Genomic DNA, 24,107 nt, shown 5'->3' with positions numbered 1-24,107 from the left:
TGCTAATCCAGGCAGGTGCTGAGGCTCAGGCTCTGGGCCACAGCAAAGACTTGAAAAGTGTGTGTCTCTACTAAACCGTTATCAAGTCACCGTTCTCTCTACGCCTGGAGCTTCTTAATGGCACGGTTACCCTGAGTCTGAGAAAAGCTGGGTTGTGTTTCCACCACCGTTGCTTTGTTTTTCATTTTTACTGGCACTGCAATCACTGAGGTCAGCAGCGCCTGAGAGGGCCACTGACCTGCCTCTGGCAGCCTTCCACGATGATAAGCTTCTGCTGAGGGGAGGTCCTGGCAAACACAATCTCAGTGTGGTGCCTCAAGATGTCATCCAGCTGCTCAGGGGTCATGTCCTTCAGATCACTCCCATGAACCACGCAGGCCTTGGCATCTCTAGGATGAGGACAGAAAAGAAAGGTCACCTGTACCATCACCAGCATGATGCTCATCACCAAGTGGGGAGGTTGTGACACTATGCAGAACACTTCATAAACAACACAAAGTCGGGGGGCAGTCCCCCCACCATGTAAAGCTATTATCTGTGCAGTATTTTACAGGTTACCAAGCATTTTCATATATTATTATCCCAGTCAAGACCAGCAACAATCTGAGGCAAGCCTGTCTGTCACCTTCCTTTCCTCGTCTTTATAAAAGGCACACTGAAATAACAGGACCAAGTTTTAGACAGTGGCAGACCTGATAAAAGACCAAACCCTCCACTACCCCAAAGTAGGTTGAAGGGGCCCTAAATCCTAACAAAACATTAAAAACAAAACTAATTTGTCTCCGTTATCTATTTTACTTTGTTAACAAAATTTTCCTTTTCTGGCCTGAAAAGCGCCTTCCCCATTTTTTCTTAGCGTGGACCTGGAAATTGACAAGCTGTTGGGCAGTACAGCTCCGTGGTTAACAGCATGAAGCTGGAAGCTGGACTGTGTGTGTATGACACGACTCAGCTTCAGCTTCTGTGATCTGCAATGTGGGAACAATACCCACCTTACTAGGATCATGTCAAGTGTTTAGAACAGTAAGCACCAATCTCAGCGTTAGTTATTATGACTTGCTCTTCCTGAAGAGCAAACAAGGTTTCTTTCTGGAACAGGAGGGGCACTCGTATTCAAAGCAAGCCTAGATAAAGCAAACCATTTCAGAGCCAAGCTGAAGATTTCCAGCTACCACCATCCGCACCTTCAAGGCTGACGGTGCTTCGAGCTTCCTGCCTTACCTGGGGTTCACCTGGCTCACTGGGATGTTGAGGCGGGCAGCAATGTCCTCTACGGTCTCATTGCCTTCTGAGATGATGCCCACACCTTTGGCAATGGCTTTGGCTGTGATAGGATGGTCTCCAGTGACCATGATGACCTGCAACAAGAAACAAGACAATTTAGTGAATGCCGCTGCCAAGCAAATGACCTTAAAAAGGCTTACTGGTAGGCAAGAATACATATTAAGGATGATTCAGCTTGAAATATCAAAAGGAATGCAAATATAAAACAATAAACATTAGCCAAAAATATAAACGTGTTCACAGAAGGAAAACACAAAGCCAACATCCAGATTTCACCTTGGTGCATGATCACAGAGGATACGCAATATCGATTTTTCCTTCTACATAGTCATACAAAAATATTCAGATTTACTAAAACCAGCAAAAAATGATAAAAATCGGATGCTGTGGGACTATAAGATAAAAATGCCACATATTGCTGGTTGGCATCCTCAAATTGGCCCAATTTGAGGAGAGCGCAACACGTAACAAGAATTCAAAACTGTTCCTACTCTTTTTGACCCAATGATTACATTTAGAAGAATATGTTTAGAGGAATATAATCAAATATAATCCAAGTGATGGGGGAATAATTTTCAGAGCTTTTCAGGGCTGTATTACTCATGAGAATGAAAAAGAAACAAACACCCAGCAACAAGGAAGGCTAAACAAACCATACTCTATCAGGACACCTGAATCGTACCTGGCAACTTAAAGAGAGACAGAGAGTCCATGGAACATTCATTACAAAACCAGCTAACTGAAAACACGGAAGACATGCCATGCCCTGCGTGAAGCATATTAATCTAGAATGCAAGTATTTCAAAATTTAAAACCTTGCCAACTCTTTAGCTCTTTTTAATTCACTTACATTTCTTTCAAAAAAGTTTTCTTTTTTTCTAAATCTTTCTTCTGTTTACACTAACGTTTTAATACTATGTGGTCTTTTCTGGTGGTAACTAAAGCTTGGGAGACGAGAATACTCCAGGTGAGAAAACCAGCTGGCCATGTGGCCCCCAGGAGACAATGCCACTAACAGGGTGCCCAAAAGCACACAGAGGGGATGCCACGGACGCAGACTGGACGCTACCTTAATCCCAGCGCTCCGACATTTGCCCACGGCATCAGGCACGGCAGCTCGGGGAGGGTCGATCATGGAGATGAGCCCAACGAAGCAGAGATTTTCAAGAGGGAAATTCACATCGTCAGTGTCAAACTGGAAGCCTTCGGGAAACTGTTCGTCGGGCAGGAAAAGGTGGCAGAAACCTGAAAGGAGGGCAGGGAGCTGGTGAGGATTTTCAGAAATGGAGGCAGCAGAAGGACAACAAGCAGCTTCTTATCCATCCTATCTGCCTTTGCTGAAGGCTTAGTTTGGACTATTTCTTAAAAGTCAAGTTTTATAACAGAATGAAGGTTCTGTTTAACATTTATGAATGGCATAGAGTCACTGAAAGGAAAAACATGCAGAAGACAGCACCCATCAGCAAGCCTCAAGGAAGAGGAACGGCTTCATGTGGAGAAGACTGAATGAGATGACACCAGTCCTGAACCCCAGGAATTCAGGGTTTGAGACCTGCCCACTCCGTTACTTGGATTTGGCAAATCATGTAATTATGTGTCTTGGCTTCCTTCTCTGGAAAAGTCGAGGCCACATCTCTGCTCATTGTTCATTTAACCAAAATATCTGAGTGCCGCCATCATGCTAGCTGTTTTGAGGATAAATGCAGACACATTCTGCCCAAGGGCTTATTGCCCAGTATTATTAATACAAAAACCACAATGGTCAAGACATTCCTTTCAACGTTGTACGAAGGTTACAGGGTTCTTTAAAGTGGTAAGAGGTGCCAGGTGGGTTCAAGGAAGAGAGACTGCTTCTCCTTTGGGGTGGTACATGTAGGGAAACAAACACTTAAGATAACATAGTGGTTTTTCAGTTGGATAGAGACGTAAGACAGACACCTCAAGGTAGATGAGGGAGCAGTATGAACCTGAGTATGGGGCCAGCCTATCAGTTCTAAGTTATCTAAGCTAAGGAGAATAGGAAGAATTAGATGAATAATGAATTTTTATCTGTCACCCTACAAAATATTATAAATGCCACTTTGCCAATTACATCAGACAATGGGTAACATGTAGTTCTAATCTGCAGGGGCTGACAGAATAGAAAGGGCAAAAGTTTACTGTCTGTCTAACTTAGGAGCTGCCCACGTCAGTTCCCATGCACATTCTCAACCCTTCGGTGGCAGTCAGGAAATGGCTTTATTCTAGATGTCCTGGGAATTAATTAACTTTAATTTCATTAAGTTTACAGATCCTGGACATAGCAACAAAGGTTGGAGAATAAAACTCTTCCTCTCCTATTTTTTTTTTGGCAAATGGAACTGACCAATATGACACCAAAGGTCTAAGTATGAGCCAGAAGCAAACCAGCAGGATTGTGTTGCCTGCAGCCCAATAAAACAAACATGTCTCCAGCACTTGCTGTTTTCCCAACAACAGGGGGCAAATAAAGTAGGAGGAGGATTGCTCCCGACAGGCTTATGGGGAGGTCAACCAGTTACAGAGCTGAATATGCTAATTTGCAGCGGTCTAGACCCGCTGTGTTACCAGGTTATCTGCGTACCGAGCACTCGCTCTCCGAGGCCGCCCAGCTCCAGGTAGGCGTTCTGAAAGGCATCTTTCAGCTCCTCGTCCAGGGGCTGCTCCTTGCCGTTGAGGAGGATAGAGCTGCAGCGGTCCAGGATCCTTTCCGGAGCACCTTTCATCACCAGCAGGTGCTGGGGCTCAGACGTGTTGGGGTTCTTATGAATGGACAACTGTAAAGGATTGTTGAGATGTAAATGCTGGATGGCTGGGCGGGGCAGACCACAGAGGGTAAACAAAGCCCCCTTACTATTCAGTATTTGTTATGAAAAAGACCAAGACCCCCTATTCCTGCACTATGAAGGGTCTCATACCTTGTAACATACTCTGACTGCTACAGAAAACAAGCACGATAAGATACTCATAAATCCCTGAACACGTGTTCATATACAAACAGAAAATTCGGGAACAACGGGACTGACACACACCTCTGCACCTGCACCCCTCCCCAGCCCCTCCTCACACACCCATTTCCACCCCAAACCACAAATAAATATGCAAAGGACCCGAACAACATTTTAGGAGAGGCTTCGTTTATCCTACTGATAGTCAAGTAAATTAGGATTTTCTATATGTAGTCAAGGGTAAAACTTAAAGCTTTCATAAAAAGTTTGAATGATTTGCTTTTAGAAAGCATTTAAGCTTCTAACATTCCAACAGAGTTCTTCCATCGACTGCTCCTCCTCCCCATCTGTGCCCTCGCCCGCCTCGCGCCCCAGGCCACCTGGTACTTGTTGGTGGAGTTGAAGGGAATCTCCACGATCTTGGGGTATCTGTCCCTCATCTCCTTCACAGAGCCGCAGCACAGCTCGATGCATTTCAAGAGTGCTGACTCGGAGGCATCGCCTGCGACGGCCCGCTGTGAACAGAGACATCGCCTGTTAATCACCACGAAAACGCTTCACTAAGAATCGCTGAAAGAAATAATCAGAATGTATTGCAATCTCGTCAGAAGCAGAGCAGAGGGTGGGCGAGGAGGAAGCAGCGTTTTGGAAGGGCAGCCCAACCTTTAGCACGACCCGAGGGCCTCACAGCCCCCTTCAGACTCGAACTCCAACCTCCTCCTGGTCAGCCCCCTTCCCCACCCCACACCTGGCTTCTGGTAAAAGAGGGGTGCGCAAAGGTGTCGCTGCCCTTGGGAGCAGCACACACACCCTTCCAACCCACGTTAGCCTGTTTCTCCTCTTCCCCGTGGAAAAGACTCAAAGCCAACGTTATTCCCAAACATATTTCTGGTTGAATCCGAAAATACCACACGAGGACACAAATATTTACAGCACCCTTCACTGCCCTACGATTTAAAAGAAAACAACCTTAGGTTCTCAGGACTGAGGGCCAACCGTCTGTGTCAAGGGGAGAACAGAAGACTTTATATTCTAATCATAATTCAATTGTGCAAAATTAGCTGGGCCTGAATGATGTGAACTGGAAGTCACAGAATTAGCTATCATTTTAATCAAAGCCCACCCTTCAGGCAACATATACTTGTATTTTGTGTGATATATTGTGACACATATATTTCACATCCTGAAAACATTCAGTTGCAGCCAACTTTTATGCAGATGAACATTTTAGAACTTTGACATGCAAAGCTATACATGCAGATGAGCAAAGTAACGCTCACTTACAAATATAGTCCCCTTTCATAAGAAGGGTGGCTAGGTTTGGTAAGAAACATGAAATAAGGGAGATTGCTTTTTTATTTTAAAAGGAATTTTTTTTTTTTTTTTTTTGGTGAGGAAGATTGTTGCTGAGCTGAGATCTGTGTCAATCTTCCTCTATTTTCTATGTGGGATCCCACCACGGCATGGCTTGATGAGTGGTGTGTAGGTCGACACCCAGGATTTGAACCTGTGAACCCTGGGCCGCCAAAGCAGAGCACGCAAACTTAACCACTACACCACCAGGTTGGCCCAGGGAGATCATTTTTAACAAAGGCCAGTTATTAAAGTGGAATAGAGGCCCAGACTTTTTTTTTTTTGGTAATAATGCCATTGACATGGCCCCATCTCATGCTACCTTTCTGGGGCTTTTAAATTAGGAAAGATTTAATACTTGTGAGTCCCTGAGCTCAAAGCCTAGAAAATTTCCATTTGAGCTAAGGAAAAACATGAAGGAGGCATCTCAAGTTTTATCCCATGAGAAACAGCATCCTCCTCAGAGCAACGTCAATTCAATGCGAAGAGAATGTCCTTTAAAGACTAAAGGAATGCCGTCTTCCTGGAGAAGCCATCTCAGTCCATCTAAGCCACATTCCCTTCGACAACTGGGTTTCTATGCAGAATGCCCACAGGCAGCTTTGCTGAGAGCAAGTGGGCTCAGAGGGCCTCACACTGCTTTCTCCTCCTATGGGACCTTGTGCACCTCGTGACCTTTCTGGGATTGCGTCTTCACTGGGAAATACAGTCAAATCTCAGTCATTTCAAATTTCACGCAAATTCCAGGAGGCTGAGCTTATTTTTGCATCATTAGTAAGCAAGCTAAGAATAAGTAAGATAAGAGAAATAGCTGAGCTATTTTAAGAAAATAAATGGCTTAAGGGATTTACTGGAATCTACTGTATCCTAATATGCAAATGCGATTATCGAGTCACAAAAGCAGCCCCACTGTCTGCGAGGTTGGGCGACAGCATGTGAATGCAGAATGGTAACACTGGATTTTATTAATTAGGTTTTTCACCAGTAGAGATCACCTACCTAACCCCCCTACTCCTCTGGTCAGTTTTCCTGTATATTCCCTTTTCTCCAACTTATAAAGACCACAGGGAACTCTAAGTACTTCGGGATCCACAGGCAACACAAGTCACACACAGCCAAGCATCACAGACCATTCCAAGTGTCCTGTGATGAACAGCTACTTTATACAACACAAACGTCACGTGCTGTTCACAGAGAACACTCAGGTGGTCGTTCTCGTGTGGTCTCTACACCCCCCACCCCCTGGCAGCCTGATGCCCACAGGGACGCCTGAGCGCACCTTAAGGATGGGGATGTTTTCCTGGTTAGCCTGAAACACTGCTCTGTTGCAAAGACCCGCAATTCTGGACAGAGAGAGCCAGGTGGCTGAAGTCTTGTCGAATGAGACACCTGATGAAAGCAAGAAAAGACAGGGAAAATAATGCATTAGCTTTGTATTAGAAGTCCCATAAAAATGTGAAAGGCTACATCTCGTTTCCCAATTAATCAGGTTTTAGGCATTTTTTCACCCATGTCTGTGGGGCAAATTCATTTTTTTTTAATTGATAGGCCAAAAAAAAAGGAAGAAAGGAAGCAGCCACATGGAGGGGGCCCTAGTCTTACCACTCTGATTCTCAGTCGTGTCGGCCTCGTGGATTTGATTGTCAAACCACATGTGGGCCACTGTCATCCGGTTCTGAGTCAGCGTTCCAGTTTTATCTGAGCAGATGGTGGATGTGGACCCCAAGGTCTCCACAGCTTCTAAGTTCTTCACTAAACAGTTCTTCCTCGCCATGCGCTTGGCAGTGAGGGTCAGGCACACCTGAAAAAGGTCAGCAACCACATTTCTTCACACAGCCAGCTTGGATTCTACACAAACTCCAGCTACACCCCACTGTGGAAAAAAATCTGTCTAAAATTAAATCTCTCCAAGCTTCCTCTGAAGAAATAATAATGGTAATATGTATATGAGGCTTCCCTTTACCCGCCAAAAGTAACGTATTTTACCACATTCTATTTCCCCCACTCACCCCCAAGTTTTTCTTCTTTCTCTGTTACACTATCCTGGATCATGTGATAACTTAAGAAAAAATTTATGCTTTTGGGTTACTATCTTCCAAAGAGAAACATGCCAAGGTCTTTTCACTGTCTAACCCTCCTATGTGGCTCTGAACAAAATCGATACACATTCGTGAGATAAAACCTAAGATGGCAGCCCCTTAGGAGAGGGTAGTGGATGACTCGTACACTCATGCAAGCTGATCTGAAAAAGAGCGAAAATCGCCTTCCCCAAGGCTCTTACCGTGACGGTGGCCAGCAAACCTTCTGGCACATTGGCTACAATGATACCGATGAGGAAGATGACAGCTTCAAGCCAAGTGTACTCGAGGATCAGAGAAAGGATGAAGAATGTCACACCCAGGAACACGGCCACACCCGTGATGATATGGATAAAATGTTCAATTTCTGCAGCAATAGGAGTCTGGCCCCCTTCCAGCCCAGAAGCAAGTGTGGCAATTCTTCCCATCACGGTGCGATCCCCCGTGTACACGACAATGCCACGTGCAGTGCCTTAAAAAAGCAGGAAGGGGGAGTTTTACCAAATTTTATCAAAGAAGCCACACAATTTGCACAGTTACCTGGCATGGTTAAAAAAAGAGACAAAAACGCACATTTTTAAAGGCCAGCTCTTGGCGGTGTCTACTGATTCTTTTAAACCAGAGACTTTGCTAGATCAGCAGTGCCAACCAAAGAGGTAAGCTGGAGGTGGAGGAAAGAGGACAAACAGCCACCAAGTTCTCTGCATTTTCCTGCCAGCAAGGGAGCCACTTCTGCTCCGTGCTTGACCGAAGTGGTCAGAAAAAGAGCCAATAAAACAGAAGAGAAATCACGTCTACAGTGGTGGTGGTGGTGTTAACACCCAAGATAAATGCCACGGCCTGCTGAAGAGTGCCTTAATATGGTCTACCTTCAACGCAGTTGGTTGAAAAAAAGGCAATGTTCCTCGTCTCCAGGGGGTTTTCATTTGTGAAATCTGGAGACCTGGTCTGGGGTTCTGATTCGCCAGTGAGTGAGGAATTATCCACCTGTCCGGGAGCAAAGTAAGAAGTGCCTTGTAAGTACACCAGACTCGTGGTGGGTTGCTGGCCTGATCGCCCCACTTTGCTCAAACAGCAGCGGTCCTGTTCGAACCCACCCACCTTGCAACCGTTTGCAGATATGATCCTGAGATCAGCAGGGATCCGGTCTCCTCCTTTCACTTCCACCAGATCCCCTACCACTACTTCCTCCGCATTGATGCTCATCTTCTCACCGTTTCGAACCACAAGTGCTTGCTTTGGGAGGGGAAAACAGTTTACACGATTAAATCACAGAAAAATGGATACCAACAAGGTGAAGGTAGTGTCAGAACAAGAAAATCAAATTACAAAATGATCTGTAATCCTAATTATCTGAAGGCATAACAAAGATATTATTAATCTTTTTATTTATACAAGTTGTGGTTATCTAAGAAGCAGGCCTCTTGTGCCCATCACGATCGCCCTTTCAGTGTTCGCTCAGAGGGAAGACAATCACTTTCTGGGGTCTAAGAAAAGGAGGTCTGGTTTTGAGTGGGAGGGAGAAGGCATCCCTTTCTCTGATGGAGTCACTGAACACCTGGAAAACCTTAACTTCACTCCAGTTCCTTCTTGGGGCTGCCAAGTCGCCCAATGGGGAAGGCCAAAAGGAGAGGTACCTGAGGGACCATGTTTTTGAAGGATTCCATAATCTTTGAACTTTTAGCTTCTTGATAGTAGGAGAAACAGCCAGTTATGATGACGACAGCTGACAGCACCACGCCAAGATACAGCTGGGAGGGAACAAACAAGTCAGCACTGCATGGCTTTCAGTAAAGAATTGGGAACATTCAATTTCGGACTGAGTAAAAAAAGACTTTAACAGAGATCAAGGCCTCAGAAATATAGAACCCACTTCTTCATATATATCCTTCTAGAGACCATGCACAGGAGGGTCAGAAATGGAATCACAGAGATGCTTCGTCACTAACTTGACAGACTTTTGGAAATGTTCTAGATGAATCAGACCCTGAGGATACCTCATGCATACCCAACAAGCCAAATGAGGAAGTATAGCACTCACATTATCATTTTGAGGCTCCTCTTCTGTAGCAGCTTGGATGCCATAAGCCAAGAAACAAAGAATTGCTCCAATCCACAGTAACATTGAGAAACCCCCAAAGAGCTGCCGACAGAATTTGACCCATTCAGGAGTGGTGGGAGGGGGTGTAAGGGCATTGGGACCGTCTCGGGCCAGGATCTCAGCAGCTCGAGCAGTTGTTAAGCCCTGAGAAGTAGAGGAAGATGAGTAAGACAAACGTCTCCAGGACTTACAAGCAAACGCACCCACCTGATGGCTGGAAAGCTGCAATACAGGATTCAAGGAGGAAACATACTTTCCGGAGCCAAGTTCTGATGAGGATCCCCCACATGGTTCAGGCAAACAATAGCCCAAGTGTCCTAAGGAACCCACAATACCCAGATTAAAATTCTTTTTAAGTTGATCCATGGACAAATCTGAACCCAGTCTGTCCTCTTCTAAGTTTTAAATGAGGGATTCATGCCAAATTACATTTTTACCAAGAAGACATCTATTTTAACTAATCGATTCAGTTTTGCAAATTAGGAGCTTTGAGTTTTCTGTGTATTGAATCCGTCAGGGAAGGAAAAAAAACCCTCTATAAATATCAGGGGCGGAAAAAAAATCTCTGTAGGAATTCAACTTGTTATTGGGTTAACAGCCAGTTTTAAGTATAGAACTTCATCCTTTGGATGGCAATTAAAACACTGTCCAGCAGGGAAGTTCACGTGTGTGTCTATTTTAGCCCCCCCCGTAAGCCTGTCACTTGTGTCCACTGTACTGAGGCCCTGCTACTTGCTAATGGGCCTTAAAAGAAGATTCACCAACAGCAGACGGATATAAAGCAACTGTGAAGAGGGAAAAATGGATTACTTTCATGCTATCAAATACCAAGTCAGAAAAAAGACATAAAACACATGTTTGCGCAGTGTCTGTACATATGTAGCTTGCGTTCATGTTATTTCTACATTGCAGTTAAAGAGTGTGGGGCAAGAGCAATTAAGCAGTAAGGGACACGAGGACTTATTCAGGGCCCTCCTGTGCCGAGTTCATGATGTGATCCCTGGACAGAACAAAAACCACCAGCACCAAGACGCCTGAGCAGCTCTACACGCCAAGCACTGAATTCAGTGCTCCAAATTAATGCTTAACTCTCATCACAACCCTTTTTTAGGTATTATTAACCCCATTTTACAAGTAAGAAAACAGACCCACAGCATTTGAGTGACTGACTTAGGGTCACAGAGAAGACACTTCATAGAACTTAAGTGAGCTAACACACGTGATATGCTCACAGACTGCCTGCCATACCGTGGGCACACGGCTACTGTCAGCTCCATCTTCCAGTCAAGGCCTCCGTCCGCTCGGGGCTCAGGGCATCGGTGCTAGCCGCTTTCTCAGAACCTCTTGTTAATTTATTGAAACAATGACTACACATTAGCCAGGACTCAACTTGTTCCCCAGACTTCTTAATGGTGTTTGGAAATAATAACACCCCCGCCACCCCAAACTCAGATGTTTACTTTTCTATCATTTGTGGCAATTTCTTTTTCTTTTTTTTGACGAAGATTAGCCCTGAGCTAACATCTGTTGCCAATCCTCCTGTTTTCGCTGAGGAAGACTGGCCCTGAGCTAACATCCGTGCCCATCTTCCTCTACTTTATATGTGGGACGCCTGCCACAGTATGGCTTGACAAGCAGGGTTAGGTCCACACTCAGGATCTGAACCAGTGAACCCTGGGCCGCCAAAGCAGAACATGTGAACTTAACCGCTGCGCCACCCGGCCGGCCGCTGTGGCAAATTTAATAGCAAAATTCCCCAGGTAACAAGGATACACAACACATATTCTATTGAAAGTAGTCTTCAAATTGTGTAAAAAACAAGTTTGAATAACGGAAGTTCTGACATGCTGCAATGAGCTAGCTGGTTAACACGCAAAAATGGGAACTGTTGAAGATTCAACTGGTTGAATTATTCCACTCAATTTAACAAATGTAGATGAATAAAGGGAAGATTTGTAATCAAAAGGTCAGAATGAGCACAGTCTTGGAGCTATTCAATTTCAAATCCTGATGCTCCCACTTACTGGCTCTCACCCACTATAAAACGGGGAAAATAATGTGTACTTTCAAAGTTTCAGGGGGAAGCAAAATGTTTAAAAAGCACATAAAGCTCTGTGCATGTCACATAGCAGATACTGACACGGTGGCTGTCATTATTCTCCTCCTAGCCGTCCCCAAGGTTAGGCCTGTGATACGGTGGAAAATGGGATGGGGACAATCAGAATTCTGTACAGCAAGTTTCAAATTTGAACATACTCGGCTCAAGTCTGTTCCATATTTGCGCTGAAGTTCATCAAGGCTAAGTTTATGGTCATCCTAAGGGAAAACAGAAACAAAGAAAAGAATTAAATGCTAGACTATACAAAAAGAGGGAAAAAAGCATCAGTGTCACTCATCACTATCATGAGGCTCAGAAAACAAGTTTTTCTTCTGTGCAGAGGTTGGTACAGTCTGCCCACTGCCTAACGGCTTCGCAACCCCACAGCTATCTGTTGACAGCTCTTCACTGCAGGATGGCTAAAGCTGGGTGATGGGGGCCCTTCCTGCCTGCCACATAACTTCAGAGGAACTCATCCATCTTGGAGAGCTAGTAAAACCTTGTTTGCATTCTCTGATGACCAGGCAGATTCTAGATAAGTTACATCTGCAGAAGCCTCTACAGCCTGGCGAGGCTGGAAGTTCCCAATGTCCAGTATGATCCAGAAACAGAGAAAAGCAAAGGCCCAAATATCAACCATAGTTCCTTCTGTGGATCTTTGGTTATGCCAGAGTGTTGAATAACTTTCCCAACTCTCCAACAGCTTTTAAAATGAAAATTTTCCATATTGACCTCTACAATTCAGTGAGGTCTGTACAACTGCTAGGATCACTTTGCTTTTAAAATAAAGCAAGTCTCTGACAGAAGAACGGGAGGGGTTTGGGACAAGGAGAAAGATATAAGACAATTAATTTTTACAAAGGAGAACAAAAAGCAACCTTCCTCCTAGCACTTACCATAGAAACTTCTTTCTTCAGTTCATCCATATCCCTCTCTTTCTTGGCCTTTTTCTTGTTGCCATGCTCTGAAATAGCTGCGGGTTCATATTTATCACGTCCAACCTACAGGAGAATGTGGGAAAGGTGTGGATGTGAATTAGGAACAGCATCTCAAAAGTGAAGATTCTGGAGGAGGGGATTTCAGCAGTTTTTAGGATAGCCATGATTTTGGATAGTCACTGGGACATTCACAGAAATTTATGTGCTTATGCGGCATACTAAACAGAGCAATCTATTATTTATACTGTCATCATTAGCTCAAGGCAGGTCACCTGCACCCAAGGGCATTAAGACCAGTGGTAAAGTCACGGCAGGCTTCACAATGGCCTTGTCAGTTCCATTTGAGGCGAATGCAAAGAGAGAGGGTTGCACTGTCAAAATCTCTATACTGCAGCCTTCCATGTTCCCCACTGAAAGAACGAAGCCACCTTTACATATCAACTTAGAGTACAGTATTATACTTATGTGTTTGCATTCTGAATAAGACAGGTCTGAATTACAACTCTGGGTTCACCACTTACCAGCAGTGTCCCCTTGGGCAAGTCACTAACCCTTCAGTTTCCATGTTTTCTTCTGTAGCGTGGAGATAACAGCACCCACCCCATTTCACATTCTAGAGAGGACTAAATGATATAATACACGAAATGCTAGCCGCTTTTATTGTTACGTTTGAATTCTAGCTTGCAAAGTCATTAAAAATCAATTTTAAATATCTTTATGGCTCATATAAGAACAATGACCTTTTCATCTTCTCTTATTAAAATAAGTCAGTCAGTCTAAGGGTCCTGAAAATTCTTTAAAGGAAAAAAGAAGTCCCCACCACAATCTGCAGCCTGAAAATAAAGCCCCCAGATGAAAGTCACTGGAAATGTTTTGACATAAGCAGGATGTAGGAAAAGCGTGTGCATTATCACACAATTCACAGGATCCACCTACGCCTCTTAGAAACTGGAACAATTTTTAGAGAAAATGTTGATTCTATAGTTTAAATATAGATCGTTCCACACTCCCACCCTCTGTTTGAAATGCTTGAGCCTCTCTGCCCTAAGCCTGAACCCACTCCAAAGCTCAGCCTAGGAGCAGAGCCCCTCACTGCAGACCCCCCAGAGCTGCAAAGAGGGCAAAGCAAGGGCAGATCAGCCTTTTCCTTACGGTGGATGGTATGTGGTGCTGTTACTATTATTCAGGGGCTCTCCTTTGTTCACTTCTAACTTTCAGAAGTACCTCTTCAGCTCCTAAAGGAATAAGTAGGAACGTGTATGTCTACATTAAAATTCTACTGTGCTGACAATAAAATTTAAAAAGAATCGAAGAGTATAGGTGTTTTTCCATCACAGCTGCTATAGCTGTAAATAAACACTCACTTGAATTTGAAAATACTCTCTTATAACTCTAAAGAGAAATCCTGCCCCAAGTTAGCTGGTGTCGCACACACAATGTCACACACAGAGACATTTACATTATTTCCATTGTTCAACTTCTGTGGTCACGTTTACAGTTTTCCTTGACTAACAACTTCTTCCAACCAAGTGGAGTCCTTTAGTTTCTATCTTATCTGTTAAGAATGAAGCAGGTCTAAAGATAGTCGACATTCTTGACATTCTCTGCACATTTGTAAGTGCTCTGAGTACAGTCCCTGGTGCCAGAGTCAAAATGGAAAGAACCACACAGACTGGAAGCAGACAGACAAACATAACAAAAAGAATCATCACGGCTGCCACTGCAGAGGAACCACAGTCTAAGGAGGTATTTCCTTCATATATTTCACAGGAAGGCACAACGCTGAAAATCATTCTAAAGACATTGACCAGGGATCTTGGAAAGACTTCTATGGCCAGTTTGTATTGATTTTTAAAATCCAGTTCACAAATTCTCTTTAAGCAAGTTGAGTATCACTAAAATATATTTAATTTAAATACATGAAACTCAGAGTTGAAAACCCTCTGCCTGGCCATCTGTATACTTTGATTACTCTCAGACTTTCAATATTTTCCACTCGCAAAGAGGGGGGACAGAATTACTGGTAGCAGCTAGGTCTTGGACTCGTTCCAAAGTTTTATCCCCATTTACAAAATAATCTTGCCTGCAGCTTCACAGTCATCAACGGTTAAGGAGCTGGGAATCTAGATTTCCTAAGGAACCTCCCCTTCTTCATCAATTCATGCTACACAAGGCGTAGCTTTAAACGACGACATTTGTGAAAGAGATTTGGGAAGTATTAACATGTGAAATTTCTTTTCCTTCAAGATTTTAACTTTTTCACTAGGTAGTGTTTGTCCAGAAGAGCAAGCAGCTTATACAGCTCAGTTCTTCCCTATGAGTAAGACGACAATTTAATACTAGCTTATCTTGATGGGAACCAAATATTACTTAAGTCCCCATCAGTCTTAATTACTACACTTTCAAAGCAGGAAAAATCTGTGTATGTTGAGGGGAGAGTACAGGGTGGGACAGACTAACAATGCTAAAATGGGTAAGACAACATTTTCTTTATTATTTCTTCTAAAAGCATTTGGGAAAACCCAATGTCAAGGCAGGGGGAACAGTAAACATGGTTGCCCCAGTCAACTACAGTGACCTTACAATGAATCTGCGCAGCAGGCACACAATTCCTACTTTTTCCATTAGAAAATTCAGATCACTTCTCCCACTCCCACGGAGGCCCCAGGAGTGACCAATTCCCATTGGCAGCATTCCCTTGGAGGCACGCCTTTGATATCTTTGAGGAAAGTACAATGGAAGCTCAAGGTTACCAGTACACCCTTCTCAAAAGGGCCACTTGCGAAAATGAAGTAAGCTGGGTTCTGGTTTTTTTTTTTTTCCCATTCTAATTTAGGAAGTAGGAGGTCACAACAAGGGCAGGGGCTTGCCCAGCGTGACACAGCTTCAAGTGTGTCATCACTTCATCCTGTGCTTCCCAGGGATTCCATTCTCTCAAAGATTCACTAGGAGTTTGGCTACCATTTGATCTGGGAAGAGGAAAAGGGTGTCCCAGAGATGGGAAGAGAAAATTCTAATTTTTCTTTCTTTCTTTTTTTTGAGGAAGATTAGCCCTGAGCTAACTACTGCCACTCCTCCTCTTTTTGCTGAGGAAGACTGGCCGTGAGCTAACATCTGTGCCCATCTTCCTCTATTTTATATGTGGGACGCCCACCACAGCATGGCTTGTCAAGTGGTGCCATGTCCACACCCGGGATCTGAACCAGCGAACCCTGGGCCGTGGAAGCTGAACATGCGAACTTAACCACTGTGCCACCGGGCTGGGCCTGGGAAGAGAAAATTCTTGACAGGTGGAACCAAGGTTAAAACAGTAACAAGGTCCACTCATTTAAAAACATATACTGAATCCTTACATTGGGGCGGGGGGAGGCCATCCCCAAGATCTGCTAGTGCTCAAGACGCCTTCCTCTTCCTTAGTGATTAATAATTTAAAGGGGGCCAGGTAGGGGACAGACATGACAGGTACAGAAAATTGTCCCCCAATTTAAAAAGGCACACAAAAAAAGTGCGCTGACGTTTAGGAGGGAAGCTTCACTCTCAGAAATAAGCCACAGAGGTCTGCATAAGCTGAAGCTGCCTGGAGGCCTTCATACCCACCCACCCACCAGCACCCACCAGGGCAGGCTTGGAGGGAGATGCTGGCCACGGCTCCTACTGTATCCACACAAGGCCCTGTGGTCAGTAGGAGCTGAGTTCCTCCAACTTCTGAAATTGCTGCCGAACAAGGCCAGTGGGTAACTTGGAAGCTGAGGTGCCCATGCCCTGCAGACAGGACTGCTGATGATGCTTTAAGTCAGCCCAAGTCATCTAGCTCTGCCATGTGCCAGCAACAGGACCTTCAACAGCCTGCCTCAGTCTCCTCGTCCCTAAAATGGAGCAACACTCAGTGTAAGGACCAAGAACCTAGAGAAGGCATTCTGATAGTCTGACCAATCCAGGGGCAGCCTTCAAATCTGAAACCAAAACACAGAAAAACTGCACTGTTTCCACAAGTCACAAACAAACAAAAGCTTTGGACTAGCAAGAGGGGCCAGCGGAGGGGGAGGCACTGTCCAAATGCAGCCCATTTCAGAGCTGGCCCAGAGGGCTGCCGAAATGGCACCTCTGAACCCAGTGTGGCAAATTCCACCTTAGCAGGGAAGTTGGGGGGTGGAGGGGGTCCCTGATCCTGCAGTTGCCTAGAGGCACCCCCTAGTCTGGGCCAAATCTTTATGTGAAAAGGGTGGACGGGGCTTTCCAATCTTCCCGGGACCATTTTAGTTAACATATAAATTACTACTGTTCCTCACTTAACATGAAAACTCTTTTTAAACCTTAAAAAAAAAACCACCCTCGTTTTGGGTTTTTATTTCATCTCATCCATTAAAACTTAAGGAAAATGGAAGAAATGATCAAGCCCAGTTCATTACACCTTCATTGCTCCTTAACGATGACATAGTTGAGTTTGCATACACGGAATTTTCTGGCCGGGGATCTGAGGTCTAGGAGAGGCCTGGGCTGCGGGAGGGCGCGCACGGCCACAATGCTGCAGCTGCTCTGCAGCTCTGAGCGGCATTCAGGGCAGTGAAGGAACAGCTTTTCCCTGCAGAGGAGGCGACCCAGGGGACCACCATAGTCCTCTCTCACTCACCTAAGCACGCAGCATGCTGGAGAACGAGCACGCAGCGAGGCAAAGCAGTGGGTCCCTGTGGCAGCGCAGCTCAGTGCCAGCAGCCAGAAGGGGGCAAAGAAAACAGCCCCAGCTTTAGCCAGCAGGTTCCCTTAGCCCCAGATGAACAAGGCTTAATCTTCTTCCCCAGTCTGCTGCCTGCCAGCCCACCCTACCTGCAAGAGTTAGCATACATCCATAATCATCATAACCCTTCTATAATATCTAAAGGACCAATATACTTTGGCCCTTCTACCTCTTTAAGAACGTGCCTTGTTTTTCCAGTTATTTAAACAACACAACTCTTTTCAGTGGGATACTCGACCTCCCCGTTAAGCACCTGGGTTACGAAGAGTTACAACTTTCTGCGCGTTCCCTCCACCCGCCGCCCTCCTCACCCCTTTCGTCACTGTGCCAGGCAACTCTTTGGCTAGTGCTACTCAAAAGAAGGTGTCGGTTTGAGAGAGAATGGATTAACAACTGGCACAAGCGTTAAAAGAGGACCGGATCAATTCACAGTAAGGCCTCATCACTCCTTGTTGGTACCCCGCCGCCGAGGGTAGGAAGTCAAACAGCTGCCAGGCTGAAGAGGACAAAGGCAGCACAAGGCCCTAGAGAAATGTCACGTGAGTTGAAACAATACAACAGATTTGGCACGATGGAAGCCTCAGGTGCAGGATAAAAGAAAAACACAAGAGGATAACACCCCAAAGTGCACAAGGGCCCTGCCCTCACTATGATGCGAGACTGGAAAGATCCAGTGAACACCAAGACCCATCCATCCATGAAAGCTTACACACTGATTCTCAGGTCCCCAACAATCCAAGTCCCAAAGACACAGCAGAGGTCGCCAAGAACCGGCTTCCCAGATCACCAACAGAAGATATTTAATAGCGGTGACTGTAGTGGTGACTAAACAAGGTTTGAATACAACCAGATCCAGAGAAATTAACATTCAGATGTAATTCATCGTAAAGTCACAAAGGAACTAAGGAATGGGGTCTACTGGCCAAAATTCCTCTGGCTCAGGACCCAAACGAAACCAGAGAGAAAAACTGGAGGGTGGGTTGGCGGGTGCCTCTGTTCCCTCTGATGGAATCTGCTCTCCCGAACATCAGTCAGACAAACGTGAAGAACTTCTTGTGGATTCCTGACAACAGACTTGAGCACAACTAACGAGGTGAGTCGTATGCAAAGAACAGTCTCTCTATGACTCCAGCCGAAGAACACACTTCCTCTCATACGCTCAATTCGTAGCAACGTGAGAAAGTGCAAATCTGACTCGGTTATGTCTCCTGCTCCCAAAATACATAAATGAAGGAGAGTTTAAAAAAATAGTTCGCGGATTTCAAAATTCTCTTTACTTCACATTATCCCTCAGTGGACATGTGTTTTCAGCATAATCCAGAACTGGACAGCTCTGGCAGGGATGAGCAGACATCCTGCCCGGGGTTTTGCTGTCCAGAAGCATTCACTCTGATTACTGTGAGCCCATCTGATCTGACACTTGTGTTTCTTCTTCTGGCCGGTTGGCTGGCAGAGCGCCCTGGGCAGCTCGAAGGAGGCACCACAGCACAAATATTCACCCTCCCTCCTGTCACCGAGGGCTGAAAAGTCCACTATATTTTGCAAGACTTTTACAAAGACTTTAAAAATGTAAAGTCCTTTACTTGAAAAGTGAAAGTAGACAAAAACGCTCCAATGCTACTAAACAGGAGGTCAGCAACATCAACTGACACTTCCATGTGGCTTCTCTTTGGAGAGTAATTAATACTATTTCCCATTATTTTCAATCTTTAACATGCTTTTCAGGTCAAAGAAAAACTGTTCTCTAATTCTGAAAGGGCTTAAGACTAACTGGTGAACAGCAAACTCATAGATTATAAAGATTTGATCTCCCAGTGCCAAATGCTTTGCGAGACCAACAACAATAGCCACAACTCATGTGATGCGCTCACTCTAAACAGAACAGAGAGGACTTCACTCTGTCCTAAGGGTGAGTCTTCACCTAAGGGCCTGATGAGAAAATGAAGCTGCAGGGCCTTTTTTTTTTTTTTTTTTAACCTTTTTGTTATTAAATGAAGAAACCTACTTACTTTTCCATACAAAATCCTTCAAAAACTATTTTTGTTAAAGCCCCTTTCTCATTCCTAAATTTGGATATATTTAAAAGCACACAGCCTGATTTGAACGGAAAGTCACTTTTCTGTTAATTTGTTGCTAAAATAGTCAGAAACAATGATTGAGAAGGGTTCTGGGACGGAGCCTGGATGAGTACCAAGTGTACTGTGCTTCATAATGTTGAGTTCACTTTTTTTTTTTTGCTGAGGAAGATTAGCCCTAGGCTAACATCTGTGCCAATCTCCCTCCACTTTATACGTGTGTCACCTCCACAGCATGGCTGACGAGTGGTGTAAGTCCATGCCCGGGATCTAAACGCACAAACCTGGGCTACTTAAGTCGTGCAGGCCAAACTTAATCACTATGCCATGGGGCCTGCCCCTGAATTCACTCTTTATTTTCAAATGCAATTTAGGAATAACACTTCCACAGGTCTGTATATTTTAAGTTTTAGTCCTCACGTGGAGAAACATTTTACTGGATTTTTAAAAACCCCTTCTTTTTTGGTTGTTGGGTTTAGCCTACTTGCATTTTCAGATTTATGATGCAGACCTCCCCCTCTCCTACCCTCCCACCCAAAGGTGAGTCACTAGAGTGTTACAAACTTACTGGCAGAGAACACTACAAATTAACAAACAGTAAGTTACCAAAAGAGGATACACCCTCAGAACAGGGTACAGAAAGAACTCGGCCGGGAGCTGTCACACTCACATGCTGAACGCTTAACAGGCCAAGGGTGTGACGACACAACCCCAACCCTCTCCTCCGTGCCCTGGCCTAGTCATCGGTTCCTCCTGCAACGGCTGCATTTGCTCCCGGCCAGGCCTGGGCAACTTTCCACTGAGGACTCTGCCTGACAATGTTTTCAGTCTAAAGTACTAGCTTTATAGCAGCCAGAGGAGATTCAGTCACACATTCAAGCTGAGCTCCAAAAGGGCAGCTGATAATGTTACCATACGACCAGGATTTCTGCTGACATGTGTGTCCCTCGTGCAACCTTCACCTGAACCTTTTCCCCGCTCCTCTTTAAATCACTACCCGCAAGCGATGATTTATTTTCTAGGTAACTAAGTTAATATTCAAACGGACAAGTAAAAAGTGAAGGACCTGGTGACCCCCCCCACCCCCCACCACCTCGGTCTTTTGTAAACTTAAGAAGATAAAGTTTTCGTGTGTACCTTTGGTGAGCTGAACAGTTGTGGGTGGCAGGCCTGGCCACGGATTTAAGCCAAGTCACTGGCAAAAACACCCAATATGAAAAAAAGGACAAAATCCTATTTCATCCAGGAATGATTCAGCAGGAGCTGTTCTTTCCTTTTCTTCCCAAAAGCTTAGGAACTAGATTTTTAAGGAGAAATAAAATCACCTGAAGTATCATGAAAACCTAGGCCCGCAATGGTAGTGGGAAGAGGAGGGGAAGAAATTAACAATGACCTTAAAAAGGAGCTGCCAGCACAGGCTTCCTGGTTAACCAATTATCAGCGGAGCTTTAGTCACCACGCCACCCACATTTTAATCCCCATGTGGAAAAATCCGAACATTTCAGCACAAAATATCTTTCTGAACATTTAGAATATCACAGTAAGTCACGGGGGATAAAAGGAGTAACTTTATCTCAAGAGAATCACCACCACCTGCACACCCACACCCCTTAATGTTCAATTTGTCAGAGTACCCAAAATACGAACTGTGACCCAGCAGACAAGCAGCAGAGCATCCTGTGTTAACCAGCTGTAATCCAATTTTGTGTCTGAGCCACAAACATTTCATTAGGATCCTTTAACATCTTGGTTGAACCTCCACAATCCAGGTGTGTTGCTATCTTTACCCCCTACTGTGCATGTGTGTGGTTATGAGAAAGACACACAAACATATGGGCATAACTTAAACACCTCTCTCATCCATAAATTCAGTATCACAAATACCCCGGTTTCATCTGAAGAATAACTTTAGAGTTCTGCATATAAGACAATGTCAAGGAGTGAGTGAGTGCTCAGGCTGGGGAGATCACAGGCTGGTCAGGGACATCTGGTGTGTCATTAACTAACCATTTGACCTTGAGTGCGTCACTTCACCTTCCTAGGCCTCAGGTACATATCTATGATCTCTACATCCCCCCAAATCAGTAATGTCCGGCTCAGGAAATAAACTTGTTTTTTTGAAGGGGGAGAGAGAAAGGAATGAGCTTTAAAGAGCGTGTTTAAGAGAAGGACCTGGGGTTTGACACTGTGGTACAAGCACAGGCCACTAGCCCAGTTTCCATCGGGAGTACAATCGTGGAACCGAGAACATCGTGGGAAGGCGATCGGCCGTTTGCCTTCAGCTACTTGACCTGGGCCAGCCCTCCACATTTTGTGCTTTTAAAAGATCCAAGCAGTGCATTCCCACTTCTCCCTACTCTCCCTCCCAGGTCCAAGTCTTTCAACTGCCTCCTTCAAAATCCATGTAGAGTGCACAAAGAATGCACCCTCCCTCTTCCCCATCACTCACTGCACACTGGGGAGCCCTAGGAACCTTCCAAGACCTACTACCCGCCAGGCCCTGTGCAAGACCTGAAGATAATAGTGGAGTGGATTCTCTCTTACCAGTATTCCCATGACCTGGTCATTTTATCCCATGAATTGATATTTTCGGGGGTTATTCTGTATACACTTCTCTCCACTAGACTTTGGCCCTGCTGGGGTCTGGGACTCAGTCTTCTGCTTTGGCTACGGGTTATCACAGCTCCGAGTTACAGAAATGTAGGAAGGAGATGTTGTTCTGGTATTCCCACAGCACTCCGTGACTCTCCTGCCCCGGAGACCCCTCGTTCCTTCGGGAACCGCTCTGCTGCGAGTTGGCATTCGTGCCACTGCGTAGTGCCCGCCGCCTCCCGTCCTTTCTCGGGTTTATTGTACCCAGAGACCCTGGGGGCCAGCCTGTCCTCCCTTCCAGGCTCATCCTTCCAGAAAATCTACACAGTCAAAAAGACCACTCCAGTTGCCCGGGCGCATCCTTTGTTTATGGCCAGTGTTCCATTAAAGCTCTCAAAAGTATACCTTAAAGGCCATCTTAGGGCGGCGAAGACACACCCTTTCTGGCACCAGCCCGCTCGACCGGCTCCGCAGTAAGGGGAAGCCAGTTTTTTTCTTGGAGGGAGGCCGCCTGCCTCTGCCGGGAACTAGCTAAGCCCCAGCGCCTCCAGGAGAAGGAGCCTCCGACCCCAAGCCGCCCCCGCGTCGGAAGCCCCCGCCGGGGCCGCTGAGGGACCGGCGGCCGGGCAGAGCGCCCCAGGGGAAGGGGAGGAGCACGCCTTCCCTCTGGGCACGGAGGGCGGAGGGAAAAAGGAAAGCGAGAGCCGGGAGGTGAGGGCGGGCGGAGGAGGGAGGGGAGCCGGGCTCGGGGATGCCGCCGGCTCCCTCCCGGGGCCTCCCGGCGGCCGTCCGCCCTCCTCCTCCGGCCCTGCGGCTCCCGAGCGCCGCCTCCAGGGGCCCCGGGCGCGGCGCGCTGGGACGCGGGGGCCCGCAGCCCCTCTCTGGTCTGCGCCCCGCCCGCGCTGCCGCTCTCCATGCCCGCGGCGCTCCCTGCCCCCGCCCGGCCGGCCGGCCCCCATTCCTGCACTCCCTCCATTTCCCAAGTGCGTCGTCTTTTAAGCCTCGCCGCTCTGCCAGCGCGCGCCGCGCCGCTTCCTCCTTCTCCGCCTCCCGCGGGCTCGATCGCCCTCCTGACTTCCTCCTCCTCCTCCCCACCCCCGGGCCTCCTCGCGCCCCCTCCCCAGCTCGCCGGACACTCACCCCCTTCCCCATGGTGGCGGTGGTCTGTGCCCGGCGCCGGGTCCTGTCGCTTGGGAATGAGACAGAGAAGAAGAGAGAGCTCCCGGCCGAGCTAGCGCGGCCGGGGGAGCCGAGAGGCGGGAGCGAGGGCTGCCGCGGGGCGGGAGCGAGGGAGGACGGCCGGCGGCTCGGACCGAAGCCGCCGCTGCTACTGCCGCCGCCGCCGGGCTGCTACCAGTGCCACTGCCACGTGTCCGCCTCCTCCCGCCGTTGCTCCGCGCCCCAGACCCCGCCGCAGCTCGAACCCCCGCCTCCGCCTCGCTTCCTAAAATATGCAACCTGCGTGCTGGCCCCGCCCACGCCGCGGCACGTCACCGTTGCCGGAGCAACCTGACACCGGCTGTGCCTTGGCTCCAACACCGGCGCTGGCTTGGCTCCGCCCCCACCCCAAACGCCGGCCCCAGCAGCCGCCCCGCGGGCCCCCGCCTGCTTGGGCTCCCGGCAGGAGGGCGCCGGGGCCCGGGGCGCGCGTGCCCACGGCCCGGGAGGCCGCGGCCGCGCCACTGCGGGGCGCACCGGCTGGCTGGGCCGCGGGGCCTCGGGCGCCGTGCAGCTCCCGCCCCCCTCCTCCGGCGCCCTGCGTGGCCGGGCTGCTTTGTGGGGCACCGAAGGTCCGCAGTGGGTGCGGATATGTTTTCGGAACTGGGCTCCCCGAATCTCCGCGGACCCAAAACAGAAACCTCGCTCAGAGGGGCCTTTCCAGGGCAT

At 46.8% G+C, this 24,107-nt stretch overlaps 1 protein-coding gene across 1 annotated transcript in view; it reads right to left on the bottom strand.

Annotated features, from left to right (window-relative positions):
- Positions 1-23,646, bottom strand: part of ATP1A1 (ATPase Na+/K+ transporting subunit alpha 1) — a 30,079-nt gene extending 6,433 nt beyond the window's left edge. Inside the window, exons 1-15 of the mRNA XM_046645052.1 lie at positions 23,361-23,646; positions 12,777-12,881; positions 12,039-12,098; positions 9,723-9,926; positions 9,319-9,432; positions 8,783-8,917; positions 8,551-8,668; positions 7,885-8,153; positions 7,206-7,404; positions 6,883-6,992; positions 4,631-4,765; positions 3,887-4,079; positions 2,354-2,529; positions 1,222-1,358; positions 239-389 (exon numbers count right to left, since the gene is read on the bottom strand). Coding sequence (XP_046501008.1) covers positions 239-389; positions 1,222-1,358; positions 2,354-2,529; positions 3,887-4,079; positions 4,631-4,765; positions 6,883-6,992; positions 7,206-7,404; positions 7,885-8,153; positions 8,551-8,668; positions 8,783-8,917; positions 9,319-9,432; positions 9,723-9,926; positions 12,039-12,098; positions 12,777-12,881; positions 23,361-23,372 — 2,118 coding nt within the window. The 5' untranslated portion in view covers positions 23,373-23,646. The remainder of the gene's footprint in view (positions 1-238; positions 390-1,221; positions 1,359-2,353; positions 2,530-3,886; positions 4,080-4,630; positions 4,766-6,882; positions 6,993-7,205; positions 7,405-7,884; positions 8,154-8,550; positions 8,669-8,782; positions 8,918-9,318; positions 9,433-9,722; positions 9,927-12,038; positions 12,099-12,776; positions 12,882-23,360) is intronic.
- Between the last annotated feature and the right edge of the window lie 461 nt (positions 23,647-24,107).

The sequence above is a fragment of the Equus quagga genome, chromosome 18, assembly GCF_021613505.1.
Source record: "Equus quagga isolate Etosha38 chromosome 18, UCLA_HA_Equagga_1.0, whole genome shotgun sequence".
Taxonomy (NCBI): Eukaryota; Metazoa; Chordata; class Mammalia; order Perissodactyla; family Equidae; genus Equus; species Equus quagga.
This window is presented reverse-complemented; position numbering and strand designations above follow the sequence as displayed.